This window comes from Pristiophorus japonicus, chromosome 15, assembly GCF_044704955.1.
Source record: "Pristiophorus japonicus isolate sPriJap1 chromosome 15, sPriJap1.hap1, whole genome shotgun sequence".
Classification (NCBI taxonomy): Eukaryota; Metazoa; Chordata; class Chondrichthyes; family Pristiophoridae; genus Pristiophorus; species Pristiophorus japonicus.
Genome location: NC_091991.1, coordinates 128,469,961 through 128,490,215, shown reverse-complemented (window position 1 = coordinate 128,490,215; position 20,255 = coordinate 128,469,961). Strand labels below are relative to the sequence as shown.

General features: G+C 45.3%; 1 protein-coding gene across 8 annotated transcripts in view; it reads right to left on the bottom strand.

The window, feature by feature from the left end:
• LOC139281033 (lysine-rich nucleolar protein 1-like) overlaps positions 1-20,255 on the bottom strand; it is a 47,686-nt gene that overhangs the window by 18,686 nt on the left and 8,745 nt on the right. For 2 of the 8 annotated variants that reach the window (XM_070900907.1, XM_070900909.1), the window contains exons 2-6: positions 16,139-16,251; positions 12,286-13,486; positions 11,997-12,080; positions 4,492-4,557; positions 265-354 (exon numbers count right to left, since the gene is read on the bottom strand). In XM_070900907.1, the coding sequence (XP_070757008.1) occupies positions 265-354; positions 4,492-4,557; positions 11,997-12,080; positions 12,286-13,486; positions 16,139-16,251 (1,554 nt within the window). The other 6 variants (XM_070900908.1, XM_070900910.1, XM_070900914.1 and 3 more) reach the window with 5 other exon arrangements.

Here is a 20,255-nt window from a genome sequence, read left to right as displayed (position 1 = left end):
AGCAACATTAAAGGCGATTCATTAGTACAAATAAGAAATGCCAAGCAATGAGAAAGATTTATCATAAACCTTCAAAACCATAGCTGCAGAACACAAGTGGCTTTAGAAAGCTCTTGAATCGGGTTTGTAACCCTAAAGTTGGACCTTAAAATAGGATTTCATGGCTAACCATAACTTCTTGCATTAATACCCATCCGTACTGGTTTCCAGGAGGATCTCTTCTAGTAAGCCTAAATGCTAGCCGTAAAAATAGCCTTCACTTACCGATGGCTTGATTTCTGGAGCTTTTGTCTCTAAAGTACCAGTTTTACCAGATACCCGATCAATTTCTTCCTGCAAAGCCTTCCGCCTAGCCTGAAATAAATAAAATTTAAAACAAAGGCGTAGAAAGTTTTGTATTTAAGTTATGCTGTAAAAATAGTTACGATGGTAATAAACCCAAATTACAACATTTCTTTATGTTAAAGGTGTGTTTTAGAAATGACTATGCAGAAAGGTGCAGACTTCAAAGATTGGAAATCTCATGTTCCTTTTTGGAAATGATTAACCCATAAATAGACCGTTACTTAAATATTGTCACTCAGAGAAATAAAGATTTTCAAATTACTTGTAAATTCTGGTAACATGATCATCATTTCCAAATAAATCAAAATTCTATTGTCACCCTAGTGTTAGCTGTGGCTCAGTGGGTAGCACACTCCCGGAACTTGAGCACATAAATCTAGGCTGATACTCCAGTGCAGTAATGAGGGAGTGCTGCACTGTCGGAGGTGCAGTCTTTCAGATGAGATGTTAAACCATGGCCTCATCTGCTCTCTCAGGTGGACATAAAAGATCCCATGGCACTATTTGTAAGAGCAGGGGAGTTATCCCTGGTGTCCTGCCCAATATTTATCCCTCAATCAACATAACAAAAAAACAGATTATCTGGTCATTATCACATTGCTGTTTGTGGGAGTTTGGTGTGTGCAAGTTGGCTGCCGCATTTCCCACATTACAACAATGATTACACTCCAAAAGTACTTAACTGGCTGTAAAGTGCTTTGAGACATCCGGTGGTCGTGAAAGACGCTATATAAATGTAAGTCTTTCTTTTCTATCACAAAGCGGAAGAACACAAGTTATCCTACACAATACATGCCACAAGAGGTCGAACATAAGAAAGTAGAAATATTTCTGCAGAGGAAGGAAAATAAACAAGATTCAGATGACTGACAAAGCATTTCCCCCTGGCCCAGCAGGTCTTGCTGGAAGAAGCTGTAGAGATCAGTGATAGCCTAACTGGAGAAGTGCGGCCATCTTATGCACTGCTCCTTTAGAGATATCCATGAAAGTGACCCTTGGCTTATAGACCTTGTGGGCTGGATACAGCCTTCTACGAGCAGTCTGCTGACTTCGAACAGGCTACCCCTTCTGGTTGTTGAGGCTGCTGGTGCTCCTTTACATCCTCCTCTTCTTCCATCCAAAATGATGAAGCAAGAATGGCATCTATTATCATTGAGTGTTCATTCAGGCAGAGTATGATTGGAGTGCCTGCACCAGAGCGTTCCTTTGAACACTGCTTCCAGTGGTTTTCCAAAAATATTCCCTCTAGGTTTTATTTAGCGGGTTGGGCACAGGGCGGGAAGCCAATTTTGCGAGTTAAAAATGCGCCTGGGTCCTAGTGACATCATAGGATCCCAACTTGAATGTATTCATGAGATGGACGACTTTTTTCAATGGTAACCACGACCGCCTAAATAAAAGTGTGGTTAAAGCAGCGGCCGGTGGGAATGGGGTAGTAGGTTTATGAAGATGATTTTAACTGCGCTGCTGTCCCATTCCGGTTGGGCGGGGTGGGTTAAAATCACCCCCCTATGCATTGAGTTTTTTAGGTTCCTGATTTAGTATGGGATACAGTAACAGCTCAAATTCAATTAAGTTCAGTATTACGTATCTCAGAAATGATTTTTTTTGTTGTGCATCTATTTGCAGATTCCAAATGTTACAGCACTTGAAAATGTTTCCTAAGCATTTAGTAGTAACATGACTGAAGAGGATAAGAAACTGCTGAAGAAATTTGTGAAGAGTGAATATTAACAGCCCCGTTTATGTGAAACAGAAGAGTATTGTGTTCTCTCTCTGGTAGGTGAAACCACTCTTTTCTGAAGCATCAGCCGTAGCACAGTGGTAGCACTTGTCTGAGTCACAGTCATAGGTTCAAGGACATAATCTAGGCCGACACTCTGAGGGAGTTAAAATCAATGCCCCATCTGCACATTCAAGAGGATGTAAAAAATACGATGCCACTGTTCGAAGGGGAGTGTTCCTGGTGTTCTGAGCAACTTTTATCCCTCAACCAACACCATAAAAACAGATTATTTAGTCAGTTATCTCAATTACTTTTTGCAGAATCTTGCTGTGCACAAATTGGCTGCTGTGTTTATCTAAAAAATAATAATTTCACTCCAAAATGCTTTGGGACTCCTGAGAACATGCAAGCCACTATATGAATATCGCTATCACGATGCTGTTTATGGGAGCTTGCTGTGCACAAATTTACTGCCACGTTTCCTACATTACAACAGTGACTACACTTCCAAAAAGTACTTAGTTGGCTGTAAAGCACTTTGAGATGTCTGGTGGTTGTGAAAGGGGCTATATAAATGCAAGTCTTTCTTTCTATGAATGCAATTGCCTTCTCATTTTCTCCGATTCCTCTCTTCTCCAAAAGGAGGCAACAGATGCTCCCAGGGTGGCAATACTGCACCCAAATAGTCATTCTTTGTGAGCCTCGACAGTGCACATCATGGGACCACACAACCATCATCATAGGCAGTCCCTCGAAACGAGGATGATTTGCTTCCACGCCGAAAAAGGATGAGTTCACAGGTGTTTCAATGAAGGACCCGAACTACATCTTGAAGGGTGGAAGATGCCTGTGCGTGCATTTTTTAAAATTGTGTGCTGGCCGTTGCACGCTAGCCATCACACGGGCTTGACAGAGCTAGGTCTTGGTCCAGTGACAAGGATTAACCAAGTCGACTGGAGACCAGCTCTGTTGCACGGACCTAGTGCGCACACATATCGCAGTGTGGGCTGGCCCGTGCTGCCCCTGGCCCCGAACTCACGCCTCCCCTGGGCCCCCGATCAAAACCCTCTACAATCTCTCGCCGCTCCTTCGCCCAGATCTTGCCGCTCCTGATGTATCTGCCCATGCTCCAATCACCGACCTGGACCTTTATGACATCACTCTTCGCTGCCGTCATCCTCTTGCACCAGCTCGCGCTGCTCCATGGAGTAGTCTCCCGGGACCTCCACACTGCTCCAGAGTTCCTTTTATGGCCCCGACCTGCTACTGGTGTTCACATGCTGGTGTTCTCCTGTTAGTGTATCCAGGCTGCGGGTGGCCACCTCGAGCGCAGCAGAGGGGTCCCTGCACCAGCTCTGGGTGGAGACAGCATCCCTCCCCTTCTTGTCTATATCCTGTGCTTTTATTTCTCTATTTATTTCCCCTATCTCAGTTTCTAATGTTTAAAAGAGAACAAAAGATGAAATGGGTATCACTGTGGAACAATTTCTCACTCAAAGTTAGATGCACAACTGTTGTGCCATGAGTCTAGGTAGCTAGCCATTGATATTCAGGTTCATATATAAATGTATATAAATATATCTACATGTATCGTAACTGTTCCCTGGTGGTCAAGTGGTTAAGATCCGGCGCACTAACCTGGTTTCAATTCTCGATCAATTCATCGCATAAAAATAATTGAGGTCTGTGAGACGATTAATAATTGCTGTAATCACCATGAATACCAATACTTTCTGTGATAGACCGAGCTTACAGATTATCTTGCTTCTGTTGCCCTTTGCCGGACACGTGTTCCGGGTTTAATTTTGTAAACTGGGCGAGTTCGCTGATCGCGAGGAGACAGTTGGAGCCCCTGTGGCCCCACCATGAGGATGTGGAAGTGAACACGGTGGAGGTGTGTGCGTATGTGTGGTGTAATCCGTGACATTTCTGTATAGGGCAGCGGAGAAGGATTGAGAACTTTCAGTGCGGGACAGATGTTGTTTAAGGTGGGCCAACACATTTTCGATCAGCACAGAGGGAGTTCACTGGTCATCTCCCTTCTATTGGGGAGGTTTCCGCAGTGTAGTAGTTATCACGTTTGCTTTACACACGAAAGGTCCCCAGTTCGATCCCGGGCAGAAACATTATGTTTAAACTTGCTATAGAGGAACAATCAGAGGAGAGTTTACTTTCCTGGCAAATGCTGCCTGACCTGCTGAGGCTTCCAGCATTTGCTGTTTTTATTTGTTATTTATTCTCCTGGCAAAAGGGCTCCCTTATTCCTTAATTGCTCTTTATTTCACTTCAATAGATAGATAACTTTGAGTGAGAGAAAATGGATCCACCAGCGACCTTTTGTCTGTGAGGCCAACGCAATATCGGCTACACTGCAGCCCATCAAAGGGCGAGAAACCACTGAATAAAAAGGATGAGCTCACAAATATCAGGGGTGGTGCAGTCTGGTCAACGCCAAACCCTCCTTTCTTATTCAGCAGAGGCATGACCTGGAACACAACCATAAGAGGCCATTATAGCTGATTATCTCGTCCTTATAGCCAACATCCACATGTATACTTCCAACGGGGTTATTACAATGCTGTGATGATGACACAAACAGAAATGTACATTTAAATGATGTGTTTTCACACATATAAATTAATTTCTAAATTAAGTTCATATATTAAAATGCTCCAGCTCCCCCAGTGAATCAGTGGTCTTATCTAATGAGTAGCTAGGCCATACTTGCCCATAAAGGACACAGCTTTGATCGCTTGTGTGTGCTATATTAGCTAATCTCAGTCAGGGCAGCTGTAGAAGTGCTATTATTATTGGCTTCACTATGCTGGAGTTAGAGAACGAGCCAAGGTTCCCACTCTTGATTGCTATCCAGCGACCCCTGCTAAGGGTGTGCCAGCAAGGATAGGAATGGATTGGGGTCCAACTGTGATGCCTTCTATGGTAAATAGCGAGTTAATACTAACACATGAATAGTAGTCGTAGGGCGAGTTACTAAAGGGCACCTGGCTCTAGCTAAACCATACTTCAATAAGGGGTCAACCCCCTCAGGAGAGGAGAAAATTGGCAATTAAAAAATTCCTGTAACTGAAATCCAGCCAATATATTTTTGACTCTCTCAAATATGTTATTATGGTGATAGAAAAACAAAGAATCCAGCTTCTGTCTCCAAATTTCTTTCCTACCAAAAAAGTTTATTTATCTGCCTTCCTCCCACATACCCCCCTGCCCCTCAAGACAAGAAATAGGAGCAGGAGTAGGCCATTTGGTCCCTCGAGTCTGCTCCACCATTTAATAAGATCATGGACTCAGTTCCACTTCCCTGCCCACTCACCATATTCCGTTAAATCGCTCAAAGATCTATCTCTGCCTTAAATATATTCAATGACCCAGCCTCCACAGCTCTCTGGGGCAGAGAATTCCACAGATTTACACCCTCAGAGAAGAAATTCCCCCTCAACTCAGTTTTAAATGGGCAGCCCCTTATTCTGATACTCTGACCCATGGTTTTAGTTTCCCCACGAGTGGAAATATATACTCTCTGCATCTATCTTGTCCAGCCCTCTCATTATCTTATATGTTTCGATAAGATCACCTCTCATTCTTCTGAACTCCAATGAGTATAGACCCAACCTATCTTCATAAGTCAACCCCCTCATCTCTGGAATCAACCTAGTGAACCTTCTCTGAACAGCGCCAATGCAAGTATATCCTTTCTTAAATACGGAGACCAAAACTGCAGTACTCCAGGAGTGGCCTCACCAATACCCTGTGCAGTTGTAGCAGGACTTCTCTGCTTTTAAACTCTATCCCCCTTGCAATAAAGGCCATCATTCCATTTACCGCCTTGATTATTTGCTGTACCTGCATACTAACTTTTTGCATTTCATGCACAAGAACCCCCAGGTCCCTCTGTACCGAAGCACTTTGCAATTTTTCTCCATTTAAATTATAATCTGCTCTTCTATTTTTTCTGCCAAAGTGGATAACCTCACATTTTCCTACATTATACACCATCTGCCAAATTTTTGCCCACTCACTTAGCCTGTCTATAACCCGTTGCAAATTATTTGTGTCCTCCTCACAATTTGCTTTCCCACCCATCTTTGTATCATCAGCATACTTAGTTACATTACACTCGGTTCCATCTTCCAAATCATTAATATAGATTGTAAATAGAGGAGGCCCCAGTACCGATCCCTGCAACACCCCACTAGTTATCGTTTGCCAACCGGAGAATGACCCATTTATCCCGACTCTCTGTTTTCTGTTAGTTAGCCAATCCTCTATCCGTACTAATATATTACCCCCAACCCCATGAACTTTTATCTTGTGCAGTAACCTTTTATGTGGCACTTTATCGAATGTCTTCTGGAAATCCAAATACACCACATCCACTGGTTCCCCCTTATCCACCCTGCTCATTACATCCTCGAAGAACTCCAGCAAATTTGTCAAACATGATTTCCCTTCCATGGGCCCAAATTTGGCCCTACCGACATTTTACCTCAGAAGCAGCACCCCAAAAAATCCGTCCGATCATGGTCGATTCTCGGGCCATCTGTGGAGCTGGCATGGCGCAGCAGAAAGATAGGGGGAGTGGAGCTAGGTCCCAGCGCGGAAAACAGTTTTGGCAAACGCGCACTGCAGGCTGTGTGGGAGGGGCCGAAGCACGCTGTCCTTAGCCCTGGCCGAATGGGCTCCCTCATCGGCGGCTCGCTGCGTTCCCTAAGGTGGGAGTTCTATTTTTTATTTTTGTTATTTACTGATTGATTTTGGTGCTTTAGGTGCAGGGTTTCTTCTATTTTATTTGTTAATTAATTGCTTATTACTTTTTGTGCTTTGTTTGGTGCTTGGTGGTGCTTTAAATGTAGTTACTTGCACCGATTCCTTAACTGTAAGTAATGTCTTTCTGTGCGGACAAAAGTGGACACATACGCTGCCTTAACTTAGTTTAGTACAACTTTTTTCTGGCCAAATTGACATAAATGGTGTAAGTGGCTGGGAACGCCCCCTTTTGATAAAAAAAACTGACCTAACAAAAAACCTAACTAACTCACTTACACTGACACAAATTAAATGGCCATATTTGCAACCAAAAAGATACACCAAAAACAAAAAACAGTGCAACTCATGGGGAAATTTGGGCCCTAAAAAACCATGCTGACTCTGCTTGACTGAATTATGTTTTTCCAAATGTCCTATTACTGCTTCCTTAATAATGGACTCCAGCATTTTCCCGAACGATAGATGTTGGGCTAACTGGTCTATAGTCTCCTGCTTTCAGTGTGCCTCCTTTTTTAAATAGGGGCGTTACATTTGCGGTTTTCCAATCCACTGGGACCTCCCCAGAATTCAGGGAATTATGGTAGATTACAACCAATGTATCCACTATCTCTGCAGCCACTTCTTCAAGACCCTAGGGTGCAAGCCATCAGGTCCAGGGGATTTAGAAACATAGAAAATAGGTGCAGGAGTAGGCCATTCGGCCCCTCTAACCTGCACCGCCATTCAATGAGTTCATGGCTGAACATTCAACTTCAGTACCCCATTCCTGCTTTCTCGCCATACCCCTTGATCCCCCTAGTAGTAAGGACCTCATCTAACTCCTTTTTGAATATATTTAGTGAATTGGCCTCAACAACTTTCTGTGGTAGAGAATTCCACAGGTTCACCACTCTCTGGGTGAAGAAGTTCCTCCGCATCTCGGTCCCAAATGGCTTACCCCTTATCCTTAGAAAAAATTAATTGAATTTAAATTCCCCAGCTGACATGGTGGTATTTGAACTTTTGACACCAGATCATGAGTTCAGGCCTCTGGATTACTAGCCCAGTAACACTACCACTATGCTACCATTCCCTTACTTAAAAGTTGGCAGGGCTCGTCCGGGACTTGAACACGGGATCTATCGCATTTTAATTATTTAAATCGCTAAGCGAGAATCATACCCCTAGACCAACGAGCCGACGGCTTTTAGTCCCATTATTTTATCGAGTGCTACTTCTTTAGTGATAGTGACTGTATTAAGTTCCTCCCTCCCTCCCTATAGCCCCTTGATTCTTCCCTATTGGGATGTTTTTAGTGCCTTCTACTGTGAAGACCGATACAAAATATTTGTTCAAAGTCTCTGCCATTTCCCTGTTCCCCATTATTAATTCCCCAGTCTCATCCTCTAGGGGACCAACATTTACTTCAGCCACTCTTCTTTTTTATGTACCTATAGAAACTCTTACCATCTGTTTTTATATTTCGTGCTAGTTTACTTTCATAATCTATCTTCCCTATTATTATTTTTTAGTTGTTCTTTGATGACTTTTAAAAGTTTCCCAATCCTCTGGCCTCCCACTAGTCTTGGCCACATTGTATGCCCTCGTTTTCAATTTGATACTATCCCTTATTTCCTTAGTTAGCCACGGATGGTTATCCCTTCTCTTACAGCCTTTCCTTCTCATTGGGATATATTTGTTGAGAGTTATGAAATATCTCCTTAAATGTTTGCCACTGCTCATCAACCATCCCACTCTATCAGCCCAAGTTTCTGCCCTCTAAGGACGGCGCACATCCATAAGGTGCGCTGATTATCTGGAATAAAAAGGGCACCGAAAACGTACCTTGTGATTCTGCGAGCTCCTCATGACGTCTTCGTGCTCGGCGTGGCGCAGCACAAGGGGTCGGGGGCGGAGCCAGGTCCCTGCGCTAAAAAGTGCCAGGACCTCTGCACATGCACGCTAATGTGTGCGCGCATGTGCAGTAGCTCCTCGCCCCAGGGGCTGCGTGGGAGGGGCCCGAAGCACACCTCCCCTAGCCCTGGCCGAATGGGCTCAGTGGGCAAAGATCGGATTCGGGCCTCCCTCCCTCCTGTTCAGCTCCCACTCCTCCCCCCCTTCCCGTTCAGCTCCCGCTCTCTCCCCCCCCCCCCCCCCACTCGCTCCAGTTCAGCTTCCGCTCCTCCCCCCCTTCCGTTCAGCCATTCCCCCTCCTCTCTCCATGTCGGCACGGGCATCTTGCTGCGGGCGGGCTCCGCCCGAAGTCTTCAGCAGCAGCCAGGCATCCGAGTCGTCGGCGGGGCCCACCCGCCCGGCATATCTTGCTGGGGGCGGGCCCCGCCTGAAGTCTTCGGCGGCCCGGCTTCCCCTCGTCGACGCGGCCCGTTCAGCCTCCCTCTCCTCTCCTCTCCTCTCCACACACCCCCTCTCCTCTCCACACACACACCCCCTCTCCTCTCTCACACCCCCTCTCCTCTCCTCTCCACACACCCCCTCTCCTCTCCTCTCCTCTCCACACACCCCCTCTCCTCTCCTCTCCACACACCCCCTCTCCTCTCCTCTCCACACACCCACTCTCCTCTCCTCTCCTCTCCACACACCCACTCTCCTCTCCTCTCCACACACCCACTCTCCTCTCCTCTCCACACACCCACTCTCCTCTCCACACACCCCCTCTCCTCTCCACACACCCCCTCTCCTCTCCTCTCTTCTCCACACACCCCCTCCCCTGTCCTCTCCTCTCCACACACCCCTTCTCCTCTCCACACACCCCCTCTCCCTCTCCTCTCCACACACCCCCTCTCCTCTCCTCTCCTCTCCACACACCCCCTCTCCTCTCCTCTCCACACACCCCCTCTCCTCTCCTCTCCACACACCCCCTCTCCTCTCCTCTCCACACACCCCCTCTCCTCTCCTCTCCACACACCCCCTCTCCTCTCCTCTCCACACACCCCCTCTCCTCTCCTCTCCACACACCCCCTCTCCTCTCCTCTCCACACACCCCCTCTCCTCTCCTCTCCACACACCCCCTCTCCTCTCCTCTCTTCTCCACACACCCCCTCTCCTCTCCTCTCTTCTCCACACACCCCCTCTCCTCTCCTCTCTTCTCCACACACCCCCTCTCCTCTCCTCTCTTCTCCACACACCCCCTCTCCTCTCCTCTCCTCTCCACACACCCCCTCTCCTCTCCTCTCCTCTCCACACACCCCCTCTCCTCTCCTCTCCTCTCCACACACCCCCTCTCCTCTCCTCTCCACACACCCCCTCTCCTCTCCTCTCCACACACCCCCTCTCCTCTCCTCTCCACACACCCCCTCTCCTCTCCTCTCCACACACCCCCTCCTGCTGTCAGAAACACAGACAGAGACAGAGACACTGACACAGAGAGAGAGAGAGAGAGAGAGAGAGAGAGAGAGAGAGAGAGAGAGAGAGAGAGAGAGAGACACACACACACACACACACACACTGGGGGGGGGGGGGGGGGGGGGGGGAAAAGAGGGCTCCAGCACGCTGTTGGAGGGCTCCCGGTGCTGCAGTCGGTGAGTAGAAACTTAATTTTTTATTTATTGATTGATTTTTTAATTTTTTTTTAATTTAATTTTTTTTGGATTGAGTTATTGGTTGATTTATTGATCATTTATTATTGATGATGGCTCTTTATTTGTAAAAGTGAAGTGTTTAATGTTTGTAAACCCCCCATCCCCCATCTCTCTACACCTGATTTATAAGTGTAGGCAAGGTTTTTCTGAGCATACAAAAATCTACACTTACTACATTCTAAGTTAGTTTGTAGTAAGTTTTCGCTGCCTAAACTTGCAAAACAGGCACAAGTGGTTGGACATAGCCCCCTTTGAAAAAAAAAATCTGTTCTAAAATGTAACTATTCTAACTCACTAGAACTGGAGCAAACTAAATGCCGAGAATTGCAATTTCTAAGATGCTCCATTCTAAACGAGTTGCTTCAAAAAAAAAAAGAGCAAATCAGGCTGAAACTTGAACGATATAATCTATTTTCACAGTCCACTTTAGCAAACTCTGTATCCATACCTTTGCAGTCTCCTTTATTTAAGTTTACGACACTGGTTAGAGATCCAACTTTCTCACCCTCCAACTGAATTTGAAATTCAATCATGTTATGGTCACTCATTCCTAGAGGATCCTTTACTAGGAGATCATTTATTAATCCGGTCTCATTACACAGTACCAGATCCAAGATAGCCTGATCCCTGGTTGGTTCCACAACATACTGTTGAAGGAAACTATCCCAGATACACTCTATGAACTGTAGACTATGCCCACCAGTGACTTTTTCTCCTTATTGTTCCTTATTCAACATCTTGATCTTCTGAGCCAATATCATTTCTCACTACTGCACTGATCTCATCCTTTATTAACAGAGCTACCCCACCTCCTTTTCCTTTCTGTCTGAATTGTCAAAAACCCCTGAATATTTAGTTCCCAGCCTTGTTCGCCTTGCAACCACGTCTCTGTAATGGCTATCAGATCATACCCATTTGTACCGTCAACTCATCTATTTTGTTATGAATGCTGCATGCATTCAGAGAGCTTTGAAATGTGTTTTTTTACCCTTTTGTCCTGCTTTCTGATTCACATGTTTATACACTCTGTCCCTTCCTGTCATGCTCTGGTTTTCATTTTTCCCAGTGCTACCCTGCTCTATTGCTTTCTCCTTATTCTTTGACCTTTGACTTCTTAAATTTTCACTCAGATGAACCCTCCCCCCCCCCCACTATTTAGTTTAAAGCCCTCTCTACAGCCCTAGTTATTTGATTCGCCAGGACCCTAGTCCCAGTACGGTCTAAGTGAAGTCCGTCACAACGGAACAGCTTCCTCTTCCCCCGGTACTGGTGCCAGTGCCCCACAAACCAAAACCCATTTCTCCCACACCAGTCTTTGAGCCACGAGTTTAACTCTCGGATCATATTTACCCAATGCAAGTTTGCTTGTGGCTCAAGTAATAATCCAGAGATTATTACCTTTGTGGTTCTGCTTTTTAATTGGATTTAAACAGAAGGACAGGAGCTGAATCACAGGCAGCTGTAAGCCTAGAAAGGGCTATGCAATCCATTTGAACAGTCTGCCTTGTTGATTTAGTGCCTGTTCGCCACTATAAAACCAGGTGCTCAATGCATTTCTGTACCTTGTCTATTGTCACTTCAAATAAATTTCCTTTTCTTTCAGACGTAATCTGCAAATCATCATTGTCGCATAATTCCTGTTTTATCTGAAAAAACCCAGAGAATTCAGTTACATCTCACTTTATCATAAGACATTTAGAAATAAAAAGACATATAAAAATAATTCTATGGAGATTATCTGCTTCCAGAAATGCTGTTCAGGAGGGTTACGGTTCAGCATCAAAATACTGTAGTATAATGTCTTTAAAATAAATTTTCATATTTAAATTATAGATTTAAAGTAAGGTTTACTTTACAAACACGTGTCCTGGATGAGGTTTCTTTCTTTTTTCTTTTAATTTTCTTTTTAATTTCTGCAGACTTTTCATGAACATCTAATGCTATCTCCTGCTTTTTCCCTTTTGCAGTCACCCTTGCTGAGGAGTGTTGGAATTTACAAACATGGCCAGCTTTGTCAAGTTTCATTCTCTCTTTGTCCAATATCTCATTCCCTTCCCCTTCAGCATCATTGGATCTTTTCTTTTTCTTCTTTTTATATTTTGTGATGCATTCAACGTCGGTTTTTATTTGCTGCCCTCCTTTTCTCTCATTCTCCACTGATATAGTTGTTCCTTTCTGATCCCTATCTGGTTCCAACACATGCTCTTCAGTGTGTAGCTTTTCTTTCTTTTTTTTTTTCGTGCACTTTTTGTCTGTCTTATTGCTCGGAGTGTCCAGTATTTGATCATCTTTTTGCTTTCTGGCATCTGCTGGATTGAATGTGTCATTCCCAGATTCAGGCTCAGCGGTATTTTTTTCTCTTTTCCGTTTCTTCACTGATTTTTCATCTTCATGTGTGTTGATAGCTTGTGAATGTGACCGCTTCTTCTTTTTCTTCGGAATTTTGCCTTCAGCAACAAAGGACACTTCTGTCATTTTGTCGGAATGGTCTGCAGTGCCATTTGAAGTCTTATTACTTGGAGCTAATCTTTCTTCCACATCAGCATTTTTGACATTGTCTTTTCTCTTTTTCTTAATATTACACTTGCTTTCATCTTGAACTCTGCTTGCTTCATTCTCACAGATTTTTCCTTTACTTCCCTCAGAAATATTTTGAGGGCCAGAATGACCATCTGGCTTAGATTTGTTTTTTTTCTTTTTCTTTTTCTTTTTTAAACTACCACACGTGTCCTCATGAATTAAACCTTCTGGTGGATTCTTCTTTTTCGCCATCTCGGAGTCTTGTTTCTCTTCTACAATGCTTGAGCTTCTGCTTCGCATTTTCTTTTTCTTAAATGTCTTCAGATCACCGCACACATCTGAGCCAGAAGAATGATCAGATTTAGTGGCTTCAGTTAGAATTGTTTTCACTTTAGGCTTCTTCTTTTTCTCCCCCTTGGACTTACTTTTCCCGCCATATTCTTTGTTTTGGTTGACAGCGGTTTTTATTTCAGTTTGCTTTTTACTCTTTACTGATTTTGATTGAGATGTTGCCATGTCATTTTTGAACATTCTAAAAAAAGTTGGAAAATGTATATTAGTGACATAGACGATGATTTCGTATTTCATCAACATACACCACAATTTTTGATGAATAAATTAATGATGTTCAAGAATAAATTGATCATTTCAGATACAGTACATGCATTTACTTGAGTCGCATATTCTTTATTTAACTTGCCGTGAGAAACTTGAACTCTCATGGTTTCCAAGAGCACACATGCATTTTACTCTGTGTTCAGCGTGTAATATAAAAGAACTTAATAGTTCCCACTTCATTAGCAATATTCACTTTATTATTAAAATAGCTATTTTCCCCAAAAGATGAATCCAACCTCTTGCAAGCTGACTTCATTGATTAATGGAATGTGCTTTTAGGAAATGCAGGAGTCAGTAACTAATACCATTTCATTACATTTAACTAAGGCAACAGGAAGTTAAAATCACTGCATCCTTGTACTTAAGATATATTTTTGATTTATTGAATACTGTCGTACATTATTGACTGTTCAAGGAAATGAAAAATATTCAGTGAAGTCAAATCCCAAATATTCTTTCTTTAAATAATTTTAAAATAAATGTGAAGTGCTGCATTTTGGATGGAAAAATGTAAGGCAATATTAATGAAATGCTACAATTTTAAAGGGGGTGCAGGAACAAAGAGACTTGGGGTTAACATACACAACAGGACAAGTTGAGAAGGGTGTAACAAAAAGCATACAGGATCCTTGACTTTATAAATAGAGACATTAGAGTACAAAAGCAAGGAAGTTATGCTAAAAGGTTTCAAATCACTGGTTAGGCCTCAGTTGCAATATTGTGTGCAATTCTGGGCATTTCATGTCAGGAAGGATGTCAAGGCATTGAAGAGGATTTAGAGATTTACCAGAATGATACCAGGGATAGAAACATAGGCCCCAAATATCCACAGCCGCTTAGAGTGGTGTACCTCGATGTGGTGCGCCGACTTCCTGGAGGAGAAAAAGTGCCAAAAATTTACCCTGTAATTTGGCCGCTCCCTCATCGTCCTGATCCGTTGCGCAGCAGAGTGTGTGTGGTTGGGCAGGAGGCGGCGGAGCTTGCGGCCGGCAGGGGCCCAGCGTATCGTGCAGTGCTGGCAGGGGCATGCATGACTGCGCGCATGCGTAATAGGTGCTCCAGTCTGCGCGCATGCGCAGTGTAACAGGAAGCTTGGCAATCGGCCAATTAAAGGGAGAGCGTCCTTAGAATAAGTGGCTATGGAGCATATATAAAAGGTGAGGTCTGAATATTGATTTTTGTGTGGCTGAGGGAGTTTAAAGGAGTGCTGGATAGGTGTAAGTGTGATCTTTGAGCATTACCTGCGTTTGAGTCCAATAGACGAATGGTGCAAGAGCGTGCAAGAAGAACCAAGAATTTCCTCCATGAGGAAGTGGAGAAATTAGTAACAGTTATTGAGGAGAAATGGCTGCAGCTGGATATCAGCAAGAGTAGTCCTTCAAAGGTCTCCCCCAAGGAAATGAGGAAAAGATGGAACCTTGTTGCCGAAGAATTCTCCGCTGGGGTCAACACTGCAAGATCTGGAAGCCAGTGCAAGAAGAAACGGCAGGACATTGGCCAAGTAGTGAGTGTAAGTAATATCTTCATCTTTAAATTGAATTGCAGTGGAAAATGTGAGCATCTGTATGTGTCCCACCTATCAGAAGCGCACCATGTCTGATATTATATTTTCATCTTTGCAGAAGAAATTGGCCCACGACAAGAGGGAGAGAACTAGAACAGGAGATCTGCCAAATTTGCACCAAATGACACCTCTGGAACAGAGGGTTGCTGCCTTGCTGACTCGCACTGGCAGAAAAACAATAAGCTCTGCACAAGCTGGACCCACACACGAGGGTGAGGGAGAGTCATTAAAATTCATAGTGCCCGTCAAAATCAACCTGCTGACTGGCCTGCTACACATGAGACTACTCATGCCACCCATCCTACCCTCTCCTGTGCTATTAACCATTTGACTGTTGTGTTGTCTTTTGCAGAAGAAGAAACTCCTCAACATGCTGAGGCTCCAGACCAAGGCGGGTGGAGGGGGGGGGGGGAAAGAAGGAGGGGTCCATGGAAATGTGTGCTCAGGAGAATGCTGACCGCGATATCGATCAGGACATATCACAGGGCATCACACAGCCAGAACCCTCCATTAGCTCCTCGACAACCTTCCATGGGTTCACACCTTCCGAGGTCACGGGTCCGAGTGGCGGTCAGGAAATGCATCTTGGGACACCCAGTACCCCACCATCCCAGCCTGTGCCTTGCACTGGAGGGGTGCCACTAGATAGACTCACGGCAAGTGGAAAGAGAAACCGACCAGTCTCTCCTGAGAGGCAGCCCTCAGCAGAAGTAAATCAGGTTTTTTCATTGGGTGAGGAGACCAATGCCCTCAAGATCACTCGTGGCGGCCGTCACTGGGGTGCGTGATGAGGTCGCCACACTATCGGAAGAAATCTCTGCACTAAGACGGAAAGTCAGGGCGGGCATTGCAGAGGGTGTGCAGACGCCATGAGGGAGCTGGAATAAGGGCACAAAGGCCAGAGACTCAAATTTCACTCCCACTTCACCACGCACCAGCCACCGGTCAGACCCAAGCTGGGCCCCCAACACCACCCCCACCCCCCCCCCCACCATCACTGACCCGATAAAGGAAGTGCACTTTCCCCGAGATGTGGATGAGGGATGGGTGCAGACTTTCTTTCCCGCTGTGGATGTTGTTGTTGTTGTTGATGGTGGTGGTATCGTTGAAGTGCACTGTAAAATTCACAAAATATATTTTGCATCAAAACTGAATCATCCTCCATTAGGACCACGCAACATTTCGGGTCAACTGTAAAAAGTAAAAATCCCTCACCCCTACAGTCATGCATGCCTGTCGGCCCTAGCCCTGGCGGGAGGGCTAGCTGGTGTGTTCTGCAGTCGGCAAGATAGGACTGCTCTATTTTCAGTAGCCGATTTATCTTTCATTTATTTGTGGTGATGTTGTGCAGCTGTTGTGCTGAAGATGTTGTAATGTTGTGCTGATGTTGTGAAGGTCTTTAGAGCTTTGAAATCCTCTAATGCACCTTCCCTCTCCCCCCCACCATCTCTGGCTACCTGCGCCGATTTCTTAAATATAGGTAAGGTTTTTCTGTGCCTACAAAAGTGGTCACATACACTGGCCTAAATTCGTTTGGAGTAACGTTCAGCTGGCCAAATTTGCTTCTATGGCCAAAACAGGTGTAAGTGGCTGGTCACGCCCCCTTTTGGAGAAAAAAAAACTAAAACAAAACGTAACTGACTTACACTGGAGCAAGTTAAATGGGGAAATTTGCGATTTTTAAGTTACTCGCTCCAAAAAAAGCGGGGCAACTCTTGGGGAAACTTGAGCCCATAGAAATATAGAAAATAGGTGCAGGAGTAGGCGATTGAGCCCTTCGAGCCTGCACCACCATTCAATATGACCATGGCTGATCATGCAACTTCAGTACCCCATTCAGTTAAGGAGAGAGACCAGAGAAGCTGGGATTGTTCTTACAGCAGAGAAGGTTTTGGAGAGATTTACCATCGCCACTACCCAGAGGACACAGATTTAAGATCATTGGAAAAAAATCCAGGGGAAATGAGGAGCTTTTTTTAAAAAAACGTAGCGAGTTGTTACGATCTGGAATACACCTGAAATGTGGTAGAAGCAGATTCAATAGTAACTTTCAAAAGAGATTTGAATATATACTTGAAAATGAGAAAGGGCTATAGGGAAAGGGCAGGGGAGTGGGACTATTTGAATAGCTCTTTGAAAGAGCCGGCACAAACATGATGGGCTGAATGACCTCCTTCTGTTCTGTGATTCTATAAAAAGATATTAGATAACTGAACTTTCCAAGCCCAATTTGAATCATTGGTTAAACTATATTGCTGTATTCGTTCAGCACAATCCACACTGTTATTGTAAGGTATCTGTATCTTGAAGTATATTTAATTATGTTTTCACCCAAATGTAAATGGCAGATTGATGTGTGAATATGAACAAGTGTAGATGCTTGATATACTTGGTTTAGAGTTATATTTTTCATAATAGATTCCAGCTACTCCTCCTGGGTTATGACAGCGCCAATCAAATGATCAATTTTATACATTCCATCTAAACATCACGCAAACTTGAATGAAAATGGCCATTCAATGAAAATACAAGATGGATCAAGGCAACTCATACACGGTCATAGAAAGTAGTACTGACTACTCAGTTAGTAAATACTGTTTTTGGAACAAGTATTTGGTGCAGTTTAAACTTCCATCATCATCAATAGGCAGTCCCTCGGAATCGAGGAAGACTTGCTTCCACTTCTGAAGTGAGTTCTTTGGTGGTTGTACAGTCCAATACAAGAGCCATAGATTCTGTCACAGGTGGGACAGACATTCGTCGAGGGAAGGGGTGGGTGGGACTAGTTTGCCTCCCTTCCACTGCCTGCGCTTGACCTCTTCACGCTCTCAGCGTTGAGATTCGAAGAGCTCAACTCCTTCCCGGAAGCACTCTCTCGACCTAGGGCGGTCTTCGGCCAGGGACTCCCAGGCGTTAGTGGTGATGTCGCACTTTATCAGGGAGGCTTTGAGGGTGCCCTCGTAACGTTTCCGCTGTCCACCTTTGGCTCGTTTGCCGTGAAGGAGCATTTGCTTAGGGAGTCTCGTGTCTGGCATGCAAACTATGTGGCCTGCCCAGCGAAGCTGATCGAGCGTGGTCAGTGCTTCAATGCTGGGGATGTTAGCCTGGACGGGGACACTGATGTTGGTGCGCCTGTCCTCCCAGGGAATTTGCAGGATCTTGGAGACATCTCTGTGATATATCGCCAGCGACTTGGTGTCTTCTGTACATCGTCCATGCCTCTGATTCATACAGGAGGGCGGGTATTACTACAGCCCTGTAGACCACGAGCTTGTGGTAGATTTGAGGGCCTGGTCTTCAAATACTGTTCTTCAGGCGGCCAAAGGCTGCACTGGAGGCGATGTTGAATCTCCGCATCAACGTCTGCTTTTGTTGATAAAAGGCTCCCGAGGTATGGGAAATGGTCCAGGTTGTTGAGGGCCGTGCGGCGAGGACAGACTGGTGGAGGACCTTCGTCTTACGGATGTTAAATGCAAGGCCCATGCTTTCATATGCCTCGGTGAATATATCGACTATATCCTGGAGTTCAGCCTCAGAATGTGCGCAGACGCAGGCATCGTCCACGTACTGTAGCTCAACGACAGAGATTGGGGTGATCTTGGACCTGCCCTGGAGATGGCTAAACAGCTTCCCACTGGTTCTGTAGTTTAGTTCCACTCCAGCGGGGAGCTTGTTGACTGTGAGGTGGAGCATGGCAGCGAGGAAGATTGAGAAGAGGGTTGAAGTGATGACGCAGCTCTGTTTGACCCCAGTCCAGATGTGGATTGGGTCTGTAATGGATCCGTTGGTAAGGATCACGGTCTGCATGTCGTCGTGGACTAGGCAAGGGATGTTTACAAACTTTTGGGGGCATCCGAAACAGAGGACGACGCTCCATAGACCCTCACGGTTGAGTGTCAAAGGCCTTTGTAAGATCGAAAAAGACCATAAGGGCTGGTGCTGCTCCCTGCATTTTTCCTGCAGTTTTCCTGCAGCTGTCGCGCTGCAAAGATCATGTCCGTTGTGCCCCGTAGGGGATGAAATCCGCACTGTGATTCCGGGAGGAGCTCCTCAGCCACAGGGAGAAGACAGTTGAGGAGAACACTAGCAACAACTTTCCTAGTGGCCGATAGCAGGGAGATTCCCCTGTAGTTGCCGCAGTTGGACTTGTCCCCTTTTTTAAAAAAAATGGTCACGATCACTGCATCTCTGAGATTTCCCAGCATGCTCTCCTCCCTTCAGATGAGAGAGAGAGAGGAGGTCACCAACAGCACCTCTCCAACATACTTTAGCGCCTCAGCAGGGATTCCATCCGCACCGGTAGCCTTGTTATTCTTGAGCTGTTTTATGGCTTTGCCTATCTTGTGCAACATTGGGGTTTCACTGAGGTGGTGGCGGGTCGCATGCTGCGGGATGGAGTAGAGAACACTCGAGTCAAAGGCAGAGTCTCGATTGAGGAGATCTTCAAAGTGCTCCTTCCAGCGGGCCATTCTGTGTCCGGAGTTTGGACCGTAGGTGGCCTTGACTGCAATGAAGAATCCTTGCATATAGTGGCTGTCGGCCAGTTGTTGTATCTCCTGTGCTTTCTTCATCCACCACCTGTTCTTTAGGTCCTGGGTTTTTTGTTGGACGTCAGCCTTGAGCAGTCTGTAATGTTGCTTTGCTGCTCCAGAGTTGGGTTGTTGCTGGAGGCTCAGAAATGCTCTGCGCTTGCGATCTATTAGATCTTGGATCTCCTGATCATTTTCATCAAACCAGTTCTGGTGTTTTCTGGTTGAGTGACCAAGTACAGGCACTGATTATAGAGGCCTAGACGGCAGACCAAGCGCTGTGGGCATTCTGCATCTCAGGGTCACCAAGGCACGCCAGATTAGCTGAGAGGCGCTGGCTGTATAGGGCTCTCTTAGTCTTTAAGTGGCCCGGCATTGACTTTTTTTGCAGCACTGCTTCTGTTGTCTCCTCTGCTTTGGGACTATGTTAATATCGATGATGGATCGGATTAGGCGGTGGTCCGTCCAGCAGTCGTCAGCTCCTGTCATGGCACGGGTGAAGTGCACATCCTTGCGATCCCTGGCTCGGACGATGACATAGTCGAGCAGGTGCCAGTGTTTGGAGCAAGGGTGTTGCCATGATGCTCTGT